The sequence below is a fragment of the Taudactylus pleione genome, unplaced genomic scaffold (genome assembly GCF_031769625.1).
Source record: "Taudactylus pleione unplaced genomic scaffold, aTauple2 ptg000290l, whole genome shotgun sequence".
Classification (NCBI taxonomy): domain Eukaryota; kingdom Metazoa; phylum Chordata; class Amphibia; order Anura; family Myobatrachidae; genus Taudactylus; species Taudactylus pleione.
In genome coordinates, this window is record NW_028284692.1 from 5,689,511 (window position 1) to 5,716,001 (window position 26,491).

The 26,491-nt window shown below is 42.3% G+C and overlaps 1 protein-coding gene across 1 annotated transcript in view; it reads right to left on the minus strand.

The window, feature by feature from the left end:
- The window catches only part of LOC148511851 (polycystin-1-like), a 157,779-nt gene that overhangs the window by 30,995 nt on the left and 100,293 nt on the right, over positions 1–26,491 (minus strand). Inside the window, exons 26-39 of the mRNA XM_088482602.1 lie at positions 25,629–25,796; positions 25,170–25,313; positions 24,129–24,339; positions 23,789–23,912; positions 22,409–22,534; positions 22,109–22,173; positions 19,374–19,570; positions 6,682–6,787; positions 6,374–6,576; positions 6,055–6,257; positions 3,355–3,543; positions 1,265–1,419; positions 1,050–1,174; positions 797–932 (exon numbers count right to left, since the gene is read on the minus strand). Of these exons, the coding sequence (XP_088338728.1) occupies positions 797–932; positions 1,050–1,174; positions 1,265–1,419; positions 3,355–3,543; positions 6,055–6,257; positions 6,374–6,576; positions 6,682–6,787; positions 19,374–19,570; positions 22,109–22,173; positions 22,409–22,534; positions 23,789–23,912; positions 24,129–24,339; positions 25,170–25,313; positions 25,629–25,796 (2,152 nt within the window). The remainder of the gene's footprint in view (positions 1–796; positions 933–1,049; positions 1,175–1,264; positions 1,420–3,354; positions 3,544–6,054; positions 6,258–6,373; positions 6,577–6,681; positions 6,788–19,373; positions 19,571–22,108; positions 22,174–22,408; positions 22,535–23,788; positions 23,913–24,128; positions 24,340–25,169; positions 25,314–25,628; positions 25,797–26,491) is intronic.

Genomic DNA, 26,491 nt, shown 5'->3' on the forward strand with positions numbered 1-26,491 from the left:
AAATAGACCATACTCCATGTGTGGATTGAAACAGGTCTACCTTATTTGTCATTAATTAAGGAAAAAAATCATTTATTTAGAATTGACTGATTGGAATTTTCTCAAGCCTCGGGGTACTAAAGGTCAATTTTAATCACACATTTACTAACAGATAATTTTTTTTATTTGTTTTTTTAAAGTATTAGTAAATGTGTGATTTTGCACCAGAAACACAACATAGATGTTGATCAATTTGGTCGATTTTAAATTGATTAAAATCGACCTTTAGTGAATATACCCACTAGAGTGGGTAATTTTTTTATGTATGGGAAACCTACATATCCATATTGCCATTGCGTACATAGCAACTTCTCTGTCAATGCAGACGCTCCGCTTTGTGCTATGAATTAAGGATATACAGTTAAAGGGGATGGCATAATCTACATGGCTAATGAGTGTATGCTTATCTGCTTCACTCCGTCTCTATGTTATGTGACATGACTTTGTGTTATCATTGTAATGATTGTGTCATGCTTGCTGATAATCTCGTTCTTTTGTCTGATACCCTTCAGAATCAATATAAAAAAATATTTAAAAAGAAAATAGGAATAAATGTACATTTTTTCATTGTAAGAGACAAAAGAAATCAGCATAGAAATTATTTATATTTACAGAAAATAAATGTAAAAGATTGCTTTAAAAATATATTGGGGAAAATATCACATACTCACAGTAGGTGCATTTTATATTGTGTTTCAGCAGACGCTAGCATTGGTATGTAATATGAGGCATATACCGATTATACTGATTAGCATACCCAAAGTAGTCATGTGTAAAGTTTGGTCCCAATGTAAGGTTGGAGCAGATTACTGGATATACCCAGTCAGTGGCAGGAGATCTGGGTGGAATCTTCTTCAAAGAATCTGACTGTGAGTGTAAGTTGGGAAACCAACCTGAAAGGGACAGTAAAACAAGATATTGTATGTTTGCTATCTCCTTTGTAAAATAAATTCTCTTGAAAAAATAAAGTAACAGTGGGAATTTATTGGCAGATAATGTATAGGCCTCACCTGATGAACTCAAAGGTAAAACATTAAGCTGGCACAATCGTGGAGATCCCAGCAAGGTCAGTCGAGGGTCACTGTAAAGGTGACTAGGTAATGTGCTATCCAACCAGTGCCATAAATCAGAAACGCTGCAAATACAGAGCAGAAAATCATGTTGCATGAGCTTATAACTGCATCTTCCCATACACCTATAATACACTGTCACTTCTGCACTTTACCTTCTGATTGTAGTAAAGTTCATCTCAGTTCCAGCTGCAGTCCTGGTAGATTGTTTTATCGCTGAGTGAAGGAGCCGGATGTTGTTGTCATGAAAACTGCTTTGAAAATTCATCAGCAGCACCAGCAGGAAGAAAGCCATGTAACCGGTACAGCTCTACACATAAAGCATACTTTCATTACACACACAGGGAACAGTTGCATATACAATATGTGATAAACATTCTCATTGGTTACATTTCTAGATACACATAATAACATACAGTATAATACCAGCGTTTTGCATTCAAATCTTGTAAATTTCTCACTTTTATTATGAGAGCTATAACAAATCTATAATCTATAGATGTCCTTCTTGCCTTTACTGCTTCTAAATTGATTGCTTCATCCTTATCTTTTGTCTTTTTATTGGATTAAAAAACATCCAACCAAAAGATCAAATTCACCCCAGTTTGGTGGGTCCTTTCATGCCTGTGGTGGTCAAGCGATATACTTCTACTAACATTAGCTTGTTCAATCACTCACACATGCCCATAACCTATTCTCCATGCAAATTCCTTGATTTGACCTTACATATTAAAGATAACCATATTATTACTTCCAATTATTCCACAGAAGTTAATTCTAACAATTATTTACATTACAAAAGCTCACATTATCTTCTGTGGAAGACAAACATATCTAAGGGTCAATTTATGCACATACAACACAATTGTTCAGACCAAGGGACCTTCCAGGAACAAACAAAAACTCTGTACAACAGTTTTATGGAAATAGTTTATCCATCAGGGGTATTAGATAACTCATATTGAAGTCCTAAACAGGGGCGTATCTACCCATTGGCCAGGATGGCACTCGCCAGGGGCGCCGACCAAAGGAGGGGCACTGCCCGGCATGGCCACCAGTAGCCAAGGGGTGGACAAGTCCCCAGCTCCACAAGTGTAGGGCAGACCACATTGAGAGCAGTCTGCCCTACACAGTTTACAAACAGACAGCCGCCAGCGGCGGCTGTGTGTTCGTAATAGCAGCCAGCTAATGAGAGTCATACAGACTCTCTCAGCTGCTGCGTTGTCCGCGGAGGGAGCCGGCTGGAGCTCACTCATCAGCTCCGTGTTCCGGCTCCCCCCGCAGCATGTGTCATACATCATAACTTCTCTCCCATGCAGGAGAAGAGCGGGCCGAGACTCGGACAGCGGCGGTCGTGTCAGGTGCGGGGACCAGGTAAGTTGAATTTTTTTTTGTTCTTTGTGTGTGTGTGTGTTTGTAAGAGTGGCACTACAGGGGGGAGGAGCACTGAAATAGGGGGTGTCCGCTACTGGGGCACTTTATGGGGGGTGCCCGCTACTGTATTGGGGTGGCCACTACTGGGGGCAATTTATGGGGGGTGGCCACTACTGGGGGCAATTTATGGGGGGTGACCACTACTGGGAGCACTGTATATGGGTGGCCACTACTGGGGGTACTGTATAGGGGGTCTTCAACTGGGGGCACTGTATAGGGGACTACTACTGGGGGCACTGTTTAGGGGGGGCTATTACTGGGGGCACTGTATAGGAGGACTACTACTGGGTACTATTACTGGGGGCACTGTATAGGGGGGACTACTACTGGGTACTATTACTGGGGGCACTGTAAAGGGGGGACTACTACTGGGTACTATTACTGGGGGCACTGTATAGGGGGACTACTACTGGGTACTATTACTGGGGGCACTGTATAGGGGACTACTACTGGGGTCTACTACTGTTGGCACTGTATAGGGGGGACTACTACTGGGGGCAATGCAGCATAAGGGGGATTACTACTGGGGGCACTGTATAGGGGGGCTACTACTGGGGGCAATGCAGCATAGGGGGGATTACTACTGAGAGATTACTACTGGGGGCACTGCATAAGGGGGGTAGGGGGACGCCAGTACATTACATTGCCAGGGGCGCTTGGATCCCTAGATACACCCCTGGTCCTAAATAATATTGTGTCTATTCTAATATTTATATTCAGAGATATAATTAAGTATTCAGGCTATCTTGCTAGTATTTAACTAGCAGGAATTATATTCACATTGATAATTACATTTGTGTGTCTCTCTCACCCTGATCATGGTCCTCAGTGCACGCACTCTCCTTGCTTCTTGCTTTGCTTGTTGCAGGCTGAAGCCACCTGGAGCCCGAACTTTGTTTGAACGATCTGAAATCTTAACAAGTGGCTCCTCTACGAGCCCCAAACCTTCACTGAGTACCGGGGGGCAGAATAGAGCATAGTAAAGTGAAAGCAACACCACCTGCAATGTCCAAACTGTTGTGAGTGTATGAAGTTACTGGGAAGAACAGCAAAAGGAACCCAGAAAATACTACCCAATGATAGTAATGAGATAGACATATGTGAACATGCTTTATTGATACATACATAGATAGGTAGATAAGTAGGGAGCAGGGATAAATAAAGCAATAAAAATGTCCGCTACTACACATCAACTCTGGGCATATATATCAGGACTGTTTCTAGGGATGTGCAACTGGTGCCACCGCACAGAGCTCTGTGGGTGGCAACGTCGCTGCCCCTTGGCCTTTGCTTCTGGGATGGCACCCTGCAGCCAGATGCAGTGCCAGTGGTGTGTCCTTTAGACACTCCTGGTAGGCACCTTGCAGTCTGTGGTGCTGATTATAGGACACTCCAATTAGCAATGCACTGCCCCTCCACGCATCGTAGTCATCGTAGTGAGGAAACTCAGCAGTAGGTATTATCTGCAGCCTATATGGTGTAATATAGGCATGGTGCTCTAGATGAATTTGTATTAATTATTGAGCAAGAGTAATAGGATTGCTGGATTTCCCCTCCCACTCATCCACAACTTTTGTGGGTAAACTAAATGACCATGACGTAGCATTTCTTGTAATGACAACCTTTCATTTATTATTAAAAATGTTTTACAACTGCAAGAATTCTTGCTAACTCATGAGCTTCTATGCTGATTATCGATGTTCTCCCTATTTCCTTTAAATATATTCTCTATGAGATATATGTGCTTTCTTTACATCTAACCAGTGATACAGCAGTGTAATGAGCTCTTCAAAAGTGTATAGAAAATAGTATACAGCACACTTACCAGTAATGACAATCTCTCAGACTCAATCTGGTCTATTTATGCAACAAGTATTTTTAGTGAATACGTGTTACTTGAGTATTTTTATGCCTTTATGTGACTTTGTAACTCATTTATCCATGGAAACAGTGTTTATTGTTATTTTTACAACTTATTTATTTACTAATCTTGGTATTAGCCAGACTGTTCAGTGCTGTATTTCCCATTTTTATTATATACTACGGTCTATAGCTGGACACAGCCACCTGTTTCAGCAGCTGTAGTCTGATTATTTCTACTAAGCTCCTTAAGAAGTGTTTTTTTTTCTTTATTTTTGCACTTACAAATAAACCACCATTGTATTTTGTGTAAACACCAATGAAAATTGGAGTAAAGCCCAGAAAACAGCAGAATGAGAGAAGCATATTTATCCACTTAACTGGCTAATATTGTTTCCAAAAATTTCCTCAAAATTGACAATTTTTGTAATTTACATATGATGTAAATAATAGCTATTAAAAATGTCCAGATTTGGTAACAAAACTATGCTAAATCTAGGAAATATAGCTATTATTTACATATTTTGAGAATTTAAAAAATCGGACGGAGGGTCTGGCCTCCTGAGCCAGCAGCCACCTGTAAGTGTTTCTGACATGGTCGCCACGACCGTGTCAGAGAAAGCCCAATTTGGCGTGGTCGCTTGAGATGTGACAACACCAGGCAAGGGGTTAAGAAACCAAAATTCAAAAAACTAAAAAGCACACAAGATATTTTGGAATTGTGATTTATTGTGTTAAATAGTTTGTTTAGTCTAAAATGTCTACGTAGGTTGAAATACTTCTGTACAGTACAATAAAATGTTACTATAAGGGGTAAAAAATCCAAATCTGAGCAGATACCCAGTCCTATATGCCGTACATACATTATTTTGGAACACATGAATAAAACATGACCTATTTTACAACACTCAGAATTCTAAATGTTGTATTGTGAAATATGGGCCTGATTTAGCAAGGATCACTGATGCCATCGCGTGTGAAATCGCGTACGCAGGTCTGCTGCGAAAGTATGCTAATATGTGCAATCGCAAAGCACTCGCACGGACAACATGCAGACGCCCAGTTCTCCTCTCGCACATTCGTAAAACCTTGCAATCCAGCAAAAACATTGGTAAAATCGAAGTACATCGAAGCCGCTCGCACATTTACAGGAGGTCAGACCTCACTTAGAAATTGCTATCTTTCCTGTACGCAGTGAGCATCGTAGTGGCTAATTTATGCACGCCCCTGCAACAGCGTTCAAACGCACTGGCACGCCTGCATTTCTCTGACCACCTCCCCATCACCATCCCCCAAACGGTACTTTCTGTCAATCACTCTGTCATGGGTCTGCTTATTCATTGCGATCCCAGTTCCGATTGCCGTGGGGTATTTGCGCACTGCGATGCATACGCAGTGCGCAACAATCGGCCGTCTGCATACACGATCTCATCAGCGATCCTTGCTGAATCAGGCCCTATGTTCTAGCAAGAAATGTGAAAAAGGTAGACTAAAATTTGGAGAAGTGGGGCCAGTGAAAGTTTTCGAGTATGTGAGAACTATTATAAAAATATAAACTCTAGGAAGTTGAAAAATCTGGGGATATAAAATGTGGGTATCGAGGTGCTGGGGTAATAGTTCTAATTTATTTTATTCAGTATTATCTTCTTACCTTAAATGGCTCCAATAGGAGAGCAGATGTAAGCAGTGCACAGATAGTAGAAATGAGCCATAACAAAAGGCCATGCTCAGAAATAGATGAGATGTATAGGACTGTGACTGCAATGCAGCCAGCTAATAGTATAAATGACACTGAGTAAACCACCCACAGCATCCAGGAAGGGAATAGCCAACCAAGAGGCCTCCAGCGAACTCCTGTGGATAGAAGTGATGTTTAAACCACTAACAAGCAGGAAAAATTATGAAAAAATTGTATTACTTAACGTGTATAATGCTAATTAATAGTGATCTTCTTAAAATGTCTTACTCACCAATGCATGTTGTAAAGGGGGAAGGAGATGCAGATGAGCTATCCCACCAGTCCTGGAGTTCAGAATCATTACTGGTCCCACCAGAAACACATGCAGAGGAATATGACCCTCTCCTAGGGCTATACCACTGGTCGTTCTTAGACCCGCATCCAGTCACATAGCAGTTGTCATTCTCAAACATGAGACTATATCCACTTTCAGTACTACAAAGATAAATCATGTGATGACTATGCAGTGTTTAATGTGCTGATAATAATAATAACAGCTAGAAATAATAAAATAATAGCTATATGATGTAGCTCCATTACCTGGGTGACTGTAGGTCTTGGTGGGACGAAAATCTTCCACTGTCAGATTCCTCAGTCGATTTCCACACATGCGTGTCAGCAACAATGGATTGGAGTAAGTTCTCCTCTACAGCAGAACACACATGTATAATCAGGTACTAAATATCTAATGGTATGGTTAACTTTTTGGACGGCCTCTTTAGATAGTGTACCTCCCCAGTCCCATCCATGTAGCACTCTACCAGTAACAGTATGAAGTGCCAGATTATGTCTGACAGCCAGAGAGACAGGGCCGGTGCAAGGTGTCTGGGCGCCCTAGGCAACATTTCATCCACCGCCCATGCTCCCTCCAATACTATGCCACACATTAGAGATGCCAACTTATAATATGCCACACAGCATTGTCCCAAATTCATAATTTACTATATAGAAATTCCCCAACTAATATGCCCCAAAATCATACTGTGGGGTCAATCCTATTAGGTGCGAATTGCGAGGTGCGAGTGTGATTTTCACTTCGAATTCACATAGTGATTTCATTTTGCAATCCAATTTGCAACTCGCACTGACCAGTCAGACTGAATTCACAACTTTCCACTCGCACCTCCCTGAGGGTGAGAGATGGAAAGGAAAATCTTTATTTTAAGGTTAAAATGTAGGGATACTGTGCAGAATCCCTTAGACACCCCCCTTCCCCCTTAATGACCAATTAGGCAATTGGAAGTTTCTGTTTTTCTTATTTAGTTCAATAATTACATGTCATTTTTTGAGGTAAAAATTTCCTCAAATTACCCAAAATCAACTTTTTCGTTAGTTTTCACACCCCAGATTTAATTACAATAATTTTTTAGTTGAAAAATAATTGTTTTTATCATTTTTCAAGGTGCCCTCAAAGTACCCCAAAATCACCCTTTTCCTACTTTTTTTTAAATTTTTTGTTTAATTCGTTTGAGATTAAATGAAAAAAGTTAGTTTTTATAATTTTCTTGCATTTAAAAAAAAAGCACAAATCAGCCATTTGACACCATTTCAAAACCTACAGTAGTTTCCTTATGCCCACAAACAGCCTTCTATATGGTCCTGCTAACAAAATTATCCATTTTGGTGGGTCCTGGATGGTCTCCCCACATTTTCATGCATTTCTCGCAAATCTCATTTGGCAGTTCATTCGCACCCCTCCGCTGCGAGTAGTGCTAATAGGCATTTTTAATTGGATTGGAGAATTCTCGGGGGCACGCTTCGCGGCGAAGTGTGCGAGTTTAAAGAAACAAACTCGCTACTTGCAATTCGCACCTAATTGGATCGAGCCCTGTGCCTCATAACACTGCCCCAATTCATAATATGCCACAGCTATATCCCCAATTCATAATTATTCTATACATCAATGCTTCCAATACATATGTCACACAGCTGTGCACAAAATGTATTGTATGCCACACAGCCATGAATTATTCTATACAATGCCTCTAATACATATGCCACACAGGTGCCCCAAATTGTTTATAAGCCATACAGCTGTGCCCCCAATATATTTTTCTATACATCCATGCCACACATCTGTGCTCCAATATATGTCAGCACCCATCAACCTCACCCCCCCCCACACACACACATACACAAACCCTGCCAGCACTTATTAAGACTACACATAAACTTACCCTGTCAGAACTCAATAAAACCACCAACACCCACACACACTAAGCCTGTCTGCACTCATTAACACACACACCTGCATCAGCCTTGGTCATCAGTAGACCCAGCCTGGACTGAAAGAGACATCCTTCTTTTTTTGTATGGACTCAGCAGCGCCCTCCAGTGGCCGGCGCCCCTAGGCAGACGCCTAAAGCTGCCTAATGGTAGCACCGGCCCTGCAGAGAGAGGATATTTGCTGTTCAGAGGATTGGGCAGCTGACTCAGTTCTAGAGATGCTAAGTACATGAATAACCTTTTTCAGATGGACCCACAACTATTATATCAGGTTCCTCTTTCTTTCCAAACCACTCTTCTTTGCTGATTCTCTAGGACTGCTCTAGATCTCCAACACAGAATCTGGTGGCTATTTTTAGGTAATGTTTCACTGGCGTGCTATTAAGGGGTGAGAGATGGATTAAAGCATTACCTAAATGTATGTGTCCCAAAGTGAACAACCCTTTATTCTTAATTCTGTAAAAAACATCATGCCATGCATGCCAAGTAGCATTGGTCCTCCGCATCGCAGCCCGGCGGGCAGGAGATTGCTGCATACGGAAATGTGGTAAACAGGGGTTTTACCGCATTTTCCGTTTGGTGCATCCCGCCCCAGGACAGATCATTGACTGATCAAAATAGAAATTAATCCATACTGAGTTGTACCTGTGCGGGATATGATGTGAATCCTCATTAATAGGACAAATACATTTGAGCAGCACAGTAAAAATCTGTGTGGTTAATAAAGAAAATGAATGACAAAATCACTAACAGGGGGGGTGTGGCCTGACTGCAGACCTGAGTGGCAGCACTGTATGGGAGCTCCGTCCGAGGAAGCCTGTAAACCCCTTCCTCAGCATATAAAGGGACTTCTTCTCCCCCCACATACTGGCTATAGTGGAGCTAAGTGCAGGGGAAGTGAAATTAGCCTCCCCGGAATCGTTGGTGCGGAGGCGGGAGACCAGCGGCCTTCTCGCGCCAGAAGCCGCGGCCTAAATTTTGGGTCATCTGCCCGCAGCGGATCGTGGAGTGCCGCGCGGCTTGACGAAACTCCCCACGGGGCTGTCCTACAGCTGCTGTGGATGCCGGGTCGCCTTCTACTAGCCGCTGTCCCCCACCGGCCGACCTAATACCTCTGAGTGGATCTACTCACCACCCGGGTGCCGCGGATCGTGGCCTGGGGCTCCGGCGGGGTCCTGCGTGGCGCTGCTGTAACGGGTGCTGCCCGGCGCTCCTGGTCGCGGTGAGTGCGTCCCCTGGCCTCTGCTTTCCTCAGCTGTGCCGGTTCTCTCCTCTCCCAGGGCTGCTGACAACCAGACTCCATTAGACGCCTCTGAGGAGGCCGAGGGCGCCATTTTGGATCAGGGCTACACGCCCATAACATACTTGCTTCTTGCTGGTTCTGCTCTTATCAACTTTCTGTGTGCCCTATCCATTCCAATACTACAATCCCCCTATTGGATGAACATTGCATTCCTCTATATCTTCCTCATACCAGGATAATAGTATACATTGCTGCCATGTTTTTTCAGTGATTTACTTTCACATCCCTATGAGACCTCCACAGCCCATATTTACCTAATACTACACTGTTGGTAACAGTAACCATCTATCTTCTCATATTTGCTATACGAAGACGCCAGTATGCCCAACAAAAGAGGCAAGTTGTCTACTCTCGCGCTTCCTATTAAATTTGTAGCACAGAAAACCACCGATTCTTCCTCTACTGGGAAATCTCCGCTGACAACTAAGGTTGTTCCTTCTCCTGGCCCTGACGTCAACCTTGATATTTCTGCTGATGCTCCGCTTACTGTCCGCACTCTTCACCAAATGCTTCAGGCATTCCACACGGACCTTACCTCTGACTTTCAAGTGTCTATTAAGCAACTCACTACTGAAGTGACAGGTATTGGAGATCGCACGAATAACTTGGAGACTAAGATGCAAGAACTAGTCTCCTCGCATAATGACCTTCTAACCTCTCACAATTCGGTCCTCACGGAGTTGACGGCTGTCAAAAACAAATTGGCAGATTAAGAAGATAGATCCCGGAGGAACAACGTTAAAATTAGAGGCGTCCCGGAATCGGTATCGAATTCAGAACTCCAGTCCTTTGCTTTAAATATCTTTCAGAAGCTATTGCCATCTGTAGAAGTTCGTGATTTATTGATCGACCGCATTCATCGCCTACCTAAGCCCCGCTCAGCTCCAGCAGGTTCTCCCAGAGACGTTCTCCTGAGGCTTCACTTCTTTCACATCAAGGAAGAGATACTCAGGGCGGCACGTGATTCGACAGATGTGGAAGTCCTTAATAACCTACAGTTGTTTCCTGATTTCTCGATCCATACTATAAATACACGGAGGACATTCCAACCTCTTACGAAGGCGCTTCGGGATAACGACATCCAGTATAGGTGGGGGTTCCCGGTGAAGCTCCTAGTACAGAAGCTGGCATTAAATTGTTAGCGGAATGGGAGATTCCGGTCTCGATCCCTACACCTTCACAAGCTATCCCTATCTAATCGGAGTGGTCTCGAGTGGGATGAAGCCGATTTTTGCTGCCTTTTCTGAAATCCCTTCCATTTTTCTTTTTTTTTTTTTTTTCCCCAACGTAAGAACTCTGTTTCTTCCATAGATACAGATTTGGATTTCTTTTGCAGTCGTTTCATAAGAATTTACTGGTGTAAGGTCTGTTGTTTATTTACAACTTCTGTGTATTGTTTTGTTTACAATAAGTGGTTTACTGTTTGACTACAATAATCCCTTTCCCCTCCTCCTATCCTCTATTCCATCATAATTTGTATTGGGATCTTCTCCCTGTTGTTAGGGTGGAGAGGGGTAGGTAAATATGTTATATCATTATATGTTTATATTATGTCTCATAATAGGTCTCAGGGATGGGTATTGTCACGACCCGCCCCACATGTTAACCATGTTGCCGTATTGTTTTCTCACGGCAACTACTCTGGCCCGATATACCGGGCCTTTTGGGTTCTCTATTTTTCTTTTTTACCTTGGTTTTTTATTTTTCTCCTTTTTTCTTATGTACATCTGTAACCTTTCTTTTTTGTTTTGCTGCTGTCTGACATGTATACTTGGAGGAGCTTACATTATGCACTGTTTTCAATGTCCCAATGGTTAAGGTTCTTTCGCTAAATGTCAAGGGGCTTAATTCCCCACAAAAGAGACGCTTGGCTCTTTCTACTTTTCATCATCATAAGGCTAATATTGTAGCTCTCCAGGAGACGCACTTCTCATCCTCAGCCCCCCCCGTATTTAAGGATCATAGATACCCTGTATGCTATACTGCTAATAGCCCTCTCAAACGTAATGGAGTTGCTATACTGTTTCATGTTAACACTCCATTTGAGTTACATAGGAAAGTGGAAGATGGGAATGGCAGGTTTCTTATTCTCATTGGGAAGGTTGAGGAGACTTTAGTCACTTTGGTATCTTTATATGCCCCCAATTCCCGACAGGTTCCCTTTTTTTGAGACACCTTTGAGGAAATATCTAAAGTTAGACAAGGTGCTCTCATTTTGCTGGGCGACTTTAATTTAGTCCTCGATCCTAAACTAGACAGGTCCTCGCCGCAGGGACATTCCTCTTCCCCTCGTGAATCGGGCCCATCGTTGGCCTTTAAGAAATTATTGGCGGAATATGATTTGTATGACGCTTGGCGTACTTATCTACCTGATGAGAGGGATTATACCTTTTACTCTTCGGTCCACAATAGTTACTCCACAATCGATCTAGTCCTTCTGGATAAACGAACTCTACAATCTACTAAAAAGGTTAAAATCCTCCCTATTGCTTGGTCTGACCACGCACCTGTCCTGTGGATTTGGAGTATAGGCCAACACATTTCCTCTAAGCGTCCCTGGCGCCTTCCTGAGTATCAATTAAAAGACTCAGAGACTCTGCAGGCCCTAACTGATTCTCTTAAATTATATATTCAGACTAATTCCCCTACCGATACTTCTGTTTTCACACATTGGTGTGCCTTAAAAGCAGTACTCCGTGGTACTTCCATTCAAAAAGGAGCTCAATTTAAGGCTCGCTCTCGTGAATTACAGAATAATCTGGAAACGTCCCTTCGGTCCTTAGAGTCCCAAAATCAAACTCATTCCACTAGAGCATTACGCAAACAACTCCAAGAAGTGCGAACGCAACTCCAAAAGCTCTTTATGTCACGTATGCAGGTGGCTTTTTCGCGTTTACGACATAAGTTCTATACGGCCGGCAATAAAGCCTCCCGCCTATTAGCCCGGAAGCTGAGGGGCCAGCAAGCTCGCAATAGAATTAAATGTTTATTAACCCCCTCGGGAACGAAATGCCTTAATCCTCTTGACATTGCTAATTTATTTTCGGATTATTATGCGAAATTATATAATCTACGTGAGGATCTCTCAATTCCCCAACCTTCAGCTACTGTTATATCCTCTTTCTTAGATAACCTATCTTTTTCCTCCCTGGATGCGGACGACCTGGAGTCCCTGAACGCCCCTTGGTCCTTGAAGGAAATTCAGGAAGTCATTCAGAAACTACCCAGGGGCAAAGCCCCTGGTGCTGATGGCTTTTCAAACTCCTTTTACTCTGTATTTACTGAAGCCCTCTCCCCAATTTTGCTAAATTTATTTACGGAAGCTTCCGATATTGGATCCTTCCCACCCGAAATGGTAGAAGCACAAATTGTCACCATCCCGAAGCCTGGTAAAGACCCCTCTGAGAGTAAAAATTATAGGCCCATCGCGCTCCTTAATACGGATGTGAAAATTTTTGCTAAATTAATCGGCAATCGTTTAAACCCACTGCTCCCCCGTCTGATACATCCTGATCAAGTTGGGTTTGTCCATGGGCGCCAGGCTCCTGATAACACCCGGAGGGTTTTGGATTTAGTGGATTGGGTATCGTTCAATAAGGGACAATGCCTTCTTTTATCCCTTGACGCTGAGAAGGCGTTTGATCGGCTTCACTGGGATTATATGCGTCAGGTTTTACATCGGTATGGATTTCGGGGCGATATTCTCCGATACATTAATGCCCTTTATTCTGATCCCTCTGCTCGTGTCTTTAGTAACGGATTTCTCTCCTCACCCTTCTCAATCTCTAACGGCACAAGACAGGGGTGCCCACTTTCTCCACTAATATACGTGTTGGCCATAGAACCTCTTGCTCAAAAGATTCGACAATCATCTGAGTTCCCAGGGCTGTTTATGATACCTCCCATAAGCTATGTCTGTTTGCAGATGACGTTTTGTTGTTTGTCACCGACCCGGAGATTTCGCTGCCATCGCTCCAAGGCATTTTAGATACTTACAGCGCAGCATCCTATTATAAATTGAATGTTACAAAAACTGAAGCTTTACCTATTAATATCTCACCTTCTTATTTACGATCATTAAAGAGTCGTTATCCTTTTATTTGGAAGAAGTCTTCCCTATCCTATTTGGGAAATAATATACCTTCCTCTATTGATGGTGTCTTTACTGAAAATTATGCTCCCCTTTTGCTGCAATTGTCCTCTCTAGCCACTGCTTGGATGAGCCACGAGATCTCCTGGTCGGGCCATATAGCGGCGTTCAAAATGATGCACTTACCAAAACTGATGTACCTATTCCGTGCTATTCCATATGTTGTCCCAGGGAGGCTACTGCAATAGATACGCCGCTTGATGGTTTCATATGTCTGGAAAGGCAAAGCTCATAAAATGGCTTATAGTCGCATGGTTCGTCCTAAACCTCAGGGAGGCCTTAATCTCCCTGACCTGACTAGATATCATGAAGCGGCCCTTCTTTCTCAAATATGTGACTGGTCTCTCCCTCCTGCAGTCAAACCCTGGGTTGATCTGGAGCATGCACTCCTGCGGCACTTTCCCCTCCCTGACCTTTTATGGATACCTCATAGATTGTGACCACAACTCCCTTTATTCCCTAAAACAATATTAGACACTTTAAAAGTTTGGGATAACAGTCTCTTGGCCCATTTCGACTTTGCCTTACCTACCAGAAATGTTTCCCTTCGGGCGCTGAGCAGTATCTTGCCTAATCTCAATTTGTCCTACTGGATGTGTGCATTAAGTACCCATTGGGATCATCAGCCTGGTTTTACTATCTCCAACTCACACATTGGTATGCTCTGATGAACACCGGCCCTACCGTATTCCAGACTCCACCACATCTAATTCTGAGTAAACTTAATAACCCCTCCTCTAGGGGTGCAATATCTTTTTGGTATTCCGTACTCTCCCCCATAGCCCCGACGATTAAGTCCCCTGCTCAGCTCCGGTGGGAGGCAGATCTTCAACGTACCTTTACCTTCTCACAATGGGAGACTATCTATCTCTCTACCTTCTCTATATCTAAATGCACTAACCATATTGAAATGTATGTAAAACTTTTAAATAGATTATATTTGACACCCTCTAGATTGCATAAAATTTGGCCTACAGTCTCAAAGTTCTGTTGGCGTCTCTGTCATTCTGAAGGATCTATTTTTCATGTCTTCTGGGATTGCCCTGTACAACGCCCCTTTTGGGAGGAAGTGTTCAATCTTATTAAAGATGTCCTGGGTCTCACCTTAATCCCAGATCCTTCCCTCGCCCTTCTCCACTGGTACCCAATCTCTGTACCCAAATCTGACCGATATGTTCTTGGCCATATTCTGATTTCTGCTAAAGCTACTATCGCTCAGAGTTGGAAATCCCCTTCCCCTCCCCCATTTGCCAAAGTCATAACTAAAACACAATCCCATTTTGAAATGGAGACGGGGGAGGTTCCTCACTCTATGACTATTTCATCCCCTACTGTAAAATGGTATCCTTGATATCTGTATGTCACAAATGGGGGAGCACCACCCCTATCCCTACCCTCTCCGGTTCCTCAGGGTGCCTCTCCTTTTGATCTAAATGAGACTCCAGAGCGGGACTAGCACATCTAAGTACATGTTCAGGCAGCTATGGTTCCTTTATTGGTTCTTTTTTTTTTTTTTTTTTTTGATGTTTTCAAGTGTACTGTCACATCCTTTTATTTTATGTATGTTCCCCCCCTCTTTTCTCTTTCTGTACCCCATAAAAATTTTGTACTATGTTCAATAAAAATGTATTGATGAAAAAAAAAAAAATCACTAACAGGTCTATTTACTAAGCAGTGTTAGGAGACAGAGTGAAAAGTGATAAGAAAGTGATAAGGTGTCATCTCACAGGCTGTGTTTGAAAATGACAGTTGGGAGCTGATTGGCTGGCACCTTATCACTTTTCCATTTTCCGGCGTTTGGGAGCAAATTGCTGATTGTCATTTGCTTTCATACCTTACCAGATTTTCATTCCAACCAATCAACTATTTGGATGGTTGACAGAAAATCTTTATGTGTGTATGCAGCTTAAGACTACACAACACCTATCTCTCCCTGTGTGAGGGAATTACATTCCATTAAACTCTCTGGCTATAACATATGAAACAAATACATAACAGGGTGTGAATACCACTAAGCAACTAGCTGTGATAAGTGATATACGGAAATGGAATGACACAAACAACGGTTGTATTGTTGAACATATATTTGAATACTCTTTACTATTTTTCATTACTTTCTTCACTTTCTTTTGTTTTATGTTTCACCTATTTTGATTTATAAGATTAATACATTTACTACATACCAATAAAGTTTATAGTATTTAAATTATATTATTGTGGTCGCCACTGCACCCTTGAAGCTACTTACCTTTCTCTTTGTGTGTTTGTGAAATATGTAAAAATCAATTAATGGGTAGTACCTCATAGTAGCTATTTAACTATACTGTAGGGACATTTACCACAGATCTAAGCTATTTTGAGATAAGGACAATTGAACATATTAGTTATGATAAAGATACTGGTGCAGGATTCATCCCTGTCTTGATTTTGTTGTTCAGACAAGTTGTTTAAATAAAACAGATTTAACCAACTTGCCTGAATAAACTTTTTCGTGTTTTCTGGTGTTTGGGAGCAAATTGATGATTGTCATTTGCCCCCATACATTACCAGATTTTCATTCCAACCAACCAACTAGTTGGATGGTTGGAGGAAAGTTGGTCTGGTGTATGGCCAGCTTTAGTGTAGAAGGAGCGGGGTGGACCAGGGTCCCTTTACTAGTTTTTAATAATTTTATTAGTATCCTCTTTACTTTAAAAATAATATTTAAACCCCCAACAGGGGCAAACAAAGGATTTCTAGAAGGGGTTTCTACATGTTTGTTCTTGGGGCCTGATTCAAACCCGCTCGCAAATTGCGGCCGCTCGCTGGCAAAAAGGGGCCAGATATTTAAATTAAGCGCTCGCATTGCATCTCGTAAAGACGACCTCTATGTCTTAGCGAGCCCCGGCAATAAGCACTCGCTAGTGTATAAAGACGCCCCCTTGCCACTCGCAACACACGTCATCTCCGGTATTTGAAGGATTAATCGGTAACATCGAGAGCCATCGGAGCTGCTTGCAGCGCTTGAGATAGACCTTACCCTCCCGCAAGGACTGCGAGCAGGTCAGGGTAAAAAACAACCAAGTGACGTGTTCAATGACGCTACTTTGCTCATTATGCACACCCATTAAACTCCGTTCTGACAGTCAGACACGCCTGCGTTCGCAGCACCATTCCCCCGTTCACAAGCACTTTCCCCTGTTACCATCCAGAAACGGCGCTGTCACTCATTCCATTGGGCAGTCTTTTCAAGGCGAGCGAAATGCGATCACTCATACTAGTTTGCGCACGCGTGCTCTGACTTATACGCATGCGCAGACGGGCGACCATCGCTCAGAGTGAGCGAGCGCAACTTAGCGTCCGGGTCTGAATCAGGCCCTTAGAGCGAGTGTAGAACTTAGCAAGCTATTATCACAGTAGGATTGGGATTCGAGTCAGGACTACTTGGGCTAGCTATGACAACTGGGACATTGGCGAAGCTGTGGAAGCTGGATGGCCAAATAATACTACCCTTCCTGCAGACCAGTAGCAGTAGCGAGGATATCATGGGCTGCCTGGAGATGGCAGCATTTAGCTGTACAGATGTTGATAGCAGAGAGTTTGTAGAGAGGGATCAGCATCAGAACAATAGTAGTAATGCTGAATTGCAGATATACAAAATACAGGGGTACAATACAGGGGAGCAAACATCATGAAAGTGATTTGGAGGAACAAGTTTGTGGACAACCAAACTATCTCCTGGTTGAAGGTTTGGAATCGCTTTTCTTTTCTTGTCTGCATAGAGATGTTTTGACAAGAGACACTTTAACATTCTGCCTGTTTTTGGTGAAATCTTGCGGTAGAGATTCAGCTGCTGGAACTGAGGGGGAGGGCATGGAGGAGAAGGAAGGAACCAGATGATGTAGGCTATAGACTACGTGTTATGGAGGATGATTTATGGCAGCGGTTAATGTAAGCGAATTCCACCCAGGTCAAAGACAATTTCAATGGGATGGAAAATTTCTTTGATGAAGAACTGAGCCAAAATGGGAGCAGTAGGAAGAACTTTGAGTGGTAAAAAAAAATGCTCTACCACTACAGAGTTGGTGATGTATTTGTTGAAAAGTGGTAAGGTGCAGTGTATGTAAATACAGAAATATATAGGGCCAGAAATCACAGTAAGTCATTAGATATGACAGTAGCGCCAGCCTGCCTGAGCTGAATGGTGTTTTTTCTAGATTTGGACCCATTCCACAATCCAAGTTCGCTGCTCTGTTTAGCATTTGAGCAAGTCCAGAAATCTTGGGGAGTGTCAGAAGAACCTAGCACCAGCCCTGGACATATATGTATATATTGGTCTCCTTATAAGATAGGTTAGTGTATGTATGTGTAATACAGTATAAATAATTAACACTATAGATGGTCTATAGACTGTATGGGAGAGATTCTAAAAAATAGACCTTCTGTATCAAACATATTTATCTCATTTAAATAATATAATTGGGTAGGAAAATTTAAACCATTCCATAATAAATATACATACATAATATAATCAGTATGAGACAGAAGTGAGTTTTCTAAGGACACATTCTCCCACCACATGTCACTACCCCTGTCTCTTCTTATTGACAGCTGTTTTCTTGTCTCCCTCTTTCGTTGTGCTGATTGAGAGGTCAGAACCACGCACAGACTCGGTAGGACGAGATACTATCCCTGGGCATGTGCAGCATCATCATTCCATCCCTTCATGTTGGGACCGCAGCTCTAGTAAAATTAGATTTAATACTACTGCTAATGTGGTCATGATTTGAGCTCCTGGCCGAGCCAGGGAGGATGGTTTCCGGGTAACTGGAAACCCCCCTGTATTTTCCTAGGCGCCATTATTTTTCAAATACTGTAAGTAGTGCTCCATTTTGTTTTTAACATTATATTAGTGCCCTCTTTTTTTTAATTAATTGTTTTATTCTTATTATTATTATTATTATTATTAGTGTTCCTTTTATTTCTAGAAGTATTAGTGTCCCCTTTGTTTTCATAATATTCTTTTGCACCTTTCTAATAATGTACCCTCCATATTTTCTGTAGTGTTATGGTTATTAGTTATGTTTCTACTTCTTATGTTGATGCAGCGCAGTAGAGTGGGCCTACTTCCTTACACTAATGAGTGAAGCTTTGGCAAGCCCACCTACTTAGTATATGGGTTACTAATCAGCAACAGTCTCTCATACTTTCATTTCACTCCCATCTACAGTGGCGGAGATTTACTATAAACCACATGCAATTTATCTTAAACTGCCAATCTGGGTTTTATCTCAAGAAGCCACTGGCTAATAAATCCAGTGGTTTGAAGGGCAAAATCACCAGCTACGGGAGGCAATAGCCAACAGTATTAAACCGGTCGAGAAAAACAGCATTTTATAAATTTACCACAGAGTCTGAAGTAATCTTACTATATGTTAACTTTAACACAGAAATGTAATCAGAAGACTGTCACTTGTCAGTTGGCAATTTGTACATTGCATAACAGAGAATGATAATACATCCTGTGGCCATTCCATGAACAGTTGGTGGTAAAAAACAGAAGACCTGCAATACCTGACAATGTGAAGAGTGGGCTGCAGTTGGACTCCTCTGATAGTGATAGAGGGTCATCTCCAGAGCTGCAGGCAGATTGCAACCTGCACTGATCATTTTCATTCTTTTTGCACATGGAGCCAAATGCTGTCTCTGAAGGAATATCATACTGGGCATCATATAAACTATCACAAGAAGACATCCAGGTGGCCTCGGAACTAGTGGAGAACATAATGTATGAGTCATTTTTAACACTTAAAGTTGCTAAAAGCACAGCCTATCTGAATCAGTGCAAACAGGGTAACAGCAATAACATAAACATATTATGGAGTGGTCCTACACCACATGATTATCCCGGCCCTTCACTATTGGAGAAGACTTATTCTTAAATATGTCCACTAACACCAATTGCTTTGAGGTTTACCTATGAATGTCTCCAAAATATTAGAAATATTGGGCACTAAGCACAAGGCATGACAGTTCCAGGGTGCCAAGGAGTCTAAAGCTGGGTACACACCTAAACGACAGTGCAAACCCAGCGATGCGATGTAACAATTTATTACGTCGCTGTACACACTACACAATCTGGTGTACAATGGCGCGATGTACAGTATCGTTACATACTGCATGTAATAACACTTAATCGGCCGTGAAATCATACATATGATGTAAAGCACAGCAGACCAGAAGATTAAATGAACGACGGCAGTGAACAATGGAATGAGCTTACACACTACAAAATGTGTACGATACATTGTCCGATTGGTGATGGAACGATATATTGAATGAACGATCGTATAGTATGTACCCAGCTTACCAGTAAGCAGGCTGAGAGAAAGAACTGGCTCCGGTCTGGTTCCCTAAGCAGGCTTAAATAGCCTGCAGAATGAATGGGAGGTGATCCTGTCTGCATAATGCAGTCATGTGACTGAGGGGTTAAAGGACATCCACTTGTGCCCATCAATCCAATACGATGGATGGCGACTTAAAAGTGCTGCTGAGAGCCCGAGAGCCCCAAAGGACACATGCTGCACCCGGGTAAGTGAAACGTAATGTAACTTCTTGAATACATCATATAAATTATTAACGGAAATGAACAATAGGCCTGATTCAGAGTTGTACGCTATGCAGATGTTTTTGCAGTTGAGTGATTATTGGCTATCTGTGCATTCATCTGAGTCACTGCACCCGCGTCAAAGTCCATTAACGTATTCACCATTTGGAGGAGGTAACGGGATGTGCCTCCAAAAATGCAGGCATGCCACGACTGGTTTTGGGGCATATCACTGCCTGCGTCTGCGATCCTGTACGCACAAGACATGGCTCAGGTACTTCTGCGTGACCATTGAGTTGCTTGGGAGGCCAATAATCGAAAAATCTGCGTATTCAGCTGCGTATTTTTACAGAGTTGCTTGGATTTGTGATGGCACCAGTGAGCGTCTCAACACAAATCTCAGCATCTGCGACATTCGCATATTTTCGCATATCCTCTGCGTACACAGCGACAGTATTAGTGTATAACTCTGAGGCAGGCCCAATGACACCAAGAGATTATTATGACACCTGGGTCAAATGCAAATAAAAAGGAGTCTAAAGCTGTGTACACACTAAGTCGAGGGGTCGGCCGGACCCACCGACCTATCTGACGATTGGTAAGTGTATATACACACTTACCAATTTGTCTGCCCGATTTGCAGGGCTTGACAGCTCAAATGGGTGAGCATTTAAATTGCCTGCCCAATTGAGCTCACAAAAAACTACAAATTAGGTCTGCACTATAAAATATAATATCTCATATATATCGCTTGTTTGAAATGAATCAACGATCAAGGCTCATCTAAATTTAAAAAACAAATTTATTCACAGCCTACAATAGATAGAAGTAAACAATAGACATAATAAAACAAAAAACACGTATCTAAAACACACAGTAATTGTATATGAGATTTTATATTTTATAGCGCAGACCTAATTTGTAGTTTTTGTGGGTGACTTAATTGGGACCAGGTGGTACTGGTCTATTTGGACTAGCAGCTTGAATTGTTTTATTTACACACCTGTTTTATTAGCGCAAGGAGGTAGTTGTTGTTTTTGCACCAACTAGATTTCAGTTTTGTTGCCAAATTGAGCTGACAATCACCGCCGGGTCCCGCAGCATGTGTATGGACAATCCGCGGGTTGCCCATACACACCAGCAGATGATTGATATACAGTATCTTTCAGATACATCGGCCATCTGCTGTGCTGGACATGGCTGTCAACATTTTGTTTACAGACATATCTGCTGTACACACCTGGCGATGCACTATAGATATATCGCCCATTCAAATTAACCAGCCATATAGCTATCAGTGTGTACCCAGCGTAAAGCACAACCTCTCACACGGTCAGTTAATTTATCAGGATGAAATGTCAGAATTTCTTTTTGCATAACCCTAAGTCCCCCGCGGGTGCCCTAAACCTAACCCTCCCCCCCCCCGCGGCTGTCCGCTCGCGACGCCCGGCATCCCTTCGATCGGGATGCCGGGCGCCTGTCTCCCGGCATCGGGGAAATGACAGGCGTCTAGATATAGACACCCGGGATTTCACCCTCGGTGGGATATGACAGTCGGTATTGAGGCAGCCGGTTTCCCGATTGTATACCCTTAAAAAAAAACTAAAAATGTCAATAAAATAATTCTGCATTTCCCTCAACTAAGTATATGCATTTGCAGAGTTTAAGATACGTACCCAATATCCACTCCCCATTTGCTCACCTCTCTGTATGCCAGCAGAAATCCTTTCCAATGTCAAATGTAAACTTGCTGCTGGTTATGGACTTCTAAAAAACAGAAATCCATCATTAAGTAATTAGATAAATTCCCTGTTGTCTCCCTATTAGAGTGACATCTTTTTATTTTTATTTTTTTTAATACAGTCTGTTTTATGAAAGAATTTTTATATGCAAGGTCGGGTGAACCAATGGTGGGGGGGGTTATAAATGAACAAATGGCAGGTATATAGTTGAATCAGTGGTGCTTGGTGTGTCGAGTGGTGGTTTATATGCTGTCACTCACACAGCGGAGTGAACTGATGTCCAGCAGTGAGTCTCCCTTTCCAGGAATAGATAATAGTGATGGACTATCTATATGCAGTTCCTCATCTGTGGATGAAGTTGAGGTAGCCAAATCATCTACAAATGCCTGAGGAAGACAGACAGACCCTAACTTAGAGAAGAACGACATAACAAAGTGCAAAGACGTTTATGAAGATGCAATACACTGAAGTACCAGAAGTCATGGATAGATGCCAAGTATCATGTAGGATCCCCTTTATCCCAGCAAAGTCTAGCAACTCAACTTGGCATCGATTCCATAGTGGACGAAAGATCTCTGGATAGATGGTGACCCATGCTGTCTGGACATCTTAACACAGCTTTCTGATATTTGTAGGTGCAGGATCTTGGATGCAAAAGGACCTCTCCACCATGCCTAATAAATGCCCAATTGGGTTCATGTCAGGTGACCGTGGTGGCCACACTATTCGTTGGGACTCTCCAGAATGCTCCTCGAACAAATTCTGGACAACTTGGGACAGATGACACAGTGCATCATCCTGCTGGAATAGTCCATCGTTGTGGGGGTACATGAAGTCCATGAAGGGCTGCAAATGCTCATAAAGCAATGCAACGTAGCAGTTGCCGGTTAATGACTCATTCAAGCAGACCAGCGGACACAACCCATGCCACATGAACACACCCCTTACCTTTATTGAACCACCACCAGCCTGCACAGTGCCTTGTTGACAACTAGGGGTTCATTGCCTCACGGGGTCTGCGCTATACCCAAACTCTACCATCAGCCTGAAACAACTGGAACCATGACTTATTGGACCACACCACCACATGTTGCGTCCTTGAAGGTCCAATTAGCGACATCACAAGCCCAGGTGTTGTAGTGTTAATAGGAGCACTCTGGTGGGTCTTCTGCTCCCATATCTCAGTGAAGCATCTGGTACCTCCTGCACTGAATGTGATTTGAGCCACTGTTGCTTACCACGGACAATTATGGCCAGATGCCTCTGGTCACAATCATTAAGCACTTATGGTCGGCCACTGCGATGTCTACGGTGGGTGGTAATGTCTTCCATGAGGTATTCCCAGTACACACATGACATTGTAGATCGAGGAATGTTGAATGTCTGCACAACTTCAGAAATGGAATGTCTCATCTGTCAGACACCCATTATGATGCCCTGTTCGAACTCTGAAAATTCACGTCACCTTGTCTTGAGCCTGGCCAGTGTTCAAACTAACTCACGAGATGTCAGATTACAACTGATACAGGTCTGGGCATTTTCAGCATGGTGATGCCACCTACCATTATCTTCACATACTGCAATCCCATGACTTTTGGCACTTCAGTGTACAATCATGATTTATTGTACATATGTCTTACCAAACTACGTGTTTCTCGGAAAAGGTATGTGACCAGAAGCTGCAGTGGAAGAACAGTCAGGCACACAAGGGCCCCAACCAAAATGCTATGCCAAGTAACCAGAGACTGGAGTCCCAGAGGAGAGCTGACACACAAAATTGTCAAAGAGAGAACATGGTGTTACAAGTTAGATACTAATTGTGGCCTAATTACAACATTGATTTTTAGCCATATAAAAGGTTTTTCCAATGTAACTGTAGAGAAAATTATGCCATCCACTTCCCCATGTATGAAACAATAATACAGCAGTAAAAATACAAATATCTTTGCACTTTTCATAAAATTGTGATTTAGCTCTAACCTATTGCCCTGAACTCCAATTGCCCCATACCACAGGGAACAAGCTGCCATGTAAAGATGAAGGGTCAATGCGCAACAGGTCACTCTTTGAATACGTGTAAAGCGGCTCCGTGCAGGCCGCCACCACACAGACAGCCAGAGGTGCCAATCTGTCAAACCAAGACGTAGTTGTGATGGAAACACTTGGGGGAAACTGTTGAGCTCTTGAGGACCTGAAAGAATAGTTCATACTCAAATAAAATAAAAGAATTCCATCAAGAGACATTGAAGATCCACTAAGAGTCAATAATAAAAAAATTGGGGTTAGTTTTTAGTGTTCTCTGTCTGATACGATGCACTGGATGGATAGGGGCTCTCATGAATCAATCTGTTTTAGCTGCAAAACTGCACCTGTTGCTACACCTACATGCAAAAGACAAATATGTTTCCATTATATAATAGCCTGCAAGTTGCATGAACCATTGCGATTCCAGCAATTTACCCCATACATTTTAAAGCGGCAATAATATTAAAGGTAAAACCAGATTGGTTTTGCTTTTTAAATTATTGCCGCTTTTAATCTATGTGTAAACTTGATGGAATCGCATCGTTCCTGCAACTTGCAGGCTATACCATATGGGCCTGTGTGCTGCAGAATGAACTTTACTTAAGGCCTAGTTGAGGCTCCAAAAATCATTATTTTAGTGAGAGAAAAAGAAAAACTGCAATTAGTCAAGTAAGCAATGGGAAAGTGATAGTAGTAAGACTCTGAAATGACATTAGTTCCCTGGCTTGGGCATTCCTTTGACTGACCACAGTCCCGCAAATGGTCACACAGAGCTACTGTATAGATGTACTGTGATACAGAATGTGGGCATTCACCTGGGTACTGCACATAGCAAACAAACAAGAGCATTAAGTAGCTCTCTCTCGGGTTCATTTACAAACTGCAGGGCTTATGTATTATACATACGCCCTTCAGTTTGTAAATGAACTTCAGAGAGAGCTACTTATTAAATTGGATTAACTAGTAGCCACAATTAGTCACCATAATAGGACTTACATGTGGCCAGGATCTCTTTTTCCACTTTTCCTCCATTCCGTTCATTCTCTACGGACAGCCAATCATTCAGCAGGAAGAAGTAGAGGAAATCTGTCTGCTTGTCCCACACAGCCACATATTGCAGGAACCATGAAGGATCCAATCCTAGACAAGCAATAACACCACTCGTCTGTCCATATGAGCCACCTACTACTCATTGAATCATATAAATCATTTTTAATGTTTAGCCATATACAAATATCATTGACCCACCCTTATGTATCACAAATTGTAAGGATTTCTGATGTGGAACATTCATAATCACTATGTTTACCTTATTAGAACTCCTAACATTTAATACAATCAGACTTTTAAAATTTTAATATTATTATTTTAAACAGTTTCTGATTATCTCTCACTAAAATTAACTTTTCATTACTTTGTGAGTATTTAGCATAATCTACTATAATATTATCCTACCAGTGTTGTCATGCCACACACGGATCTTCCAAATCTCTCCCAAGTTACTATCTGTTTCAACCTGGAACATATCAATACTCCCGGAATTAAAGCCTCCCCTGTTGTCCAGGTGACGGGCTCCACTCTTACTAAGCCCATACAGACAGATCCCAACATGCGCAGTTGTACCTGAGAGAATTGTGAAAAGATATTTATGCATACTGTAGATACACGTTTGCAGAATAAACAAGGTTATCACAGGTATATATGAAATACATGGCCAAGGGCTCAAAGCGATTTGATAGAATTATTAATACAAGGAACACTATATATCAGTAGACATTATTTAATATAACATTTTACCAGAAATCATCAATGGCACAAGCAGAAAAAAAGTAGCAAGCAGTATGTTCTTCATGGGTAATAATAATGAATTATAGAGCCTGTTGGAAAGAATGGCTGTGAAATGGCTATGTCAGTGGCATTGGGGTCTATTTATCAAGCAGTGAAAAGCGTGGAGGAGTGGACCAGTCGAGAAGTTGCCCATAGCAACCAATCAGCTCCTACCTATTATTTTATAGACTGTACTTGATAAATGCTACTTCAAAGCTGATTGGTTGCTATGGGCAACTTCTCCACTGTTCCACTTCAGCCACGCTTTCCACTGCTTGATAAATAGACCCCATTGTGAGAAGCAGATGTTTAGGTCTTTTAAAAAGTGTAGTAATAAGGGAAAGTTGTTATGTACTGTAACTATTGTACTGTAAGACAGGAGTGGAAAGAGGTAAAGTGGAATGGGCAGAGGGCCTGATTCAGAGATGGACACTCTGAAAGAGCACTCGCTCTGAATCAGGGCGTTTTTGGGGTTTTTTTGGAGCGGCCTC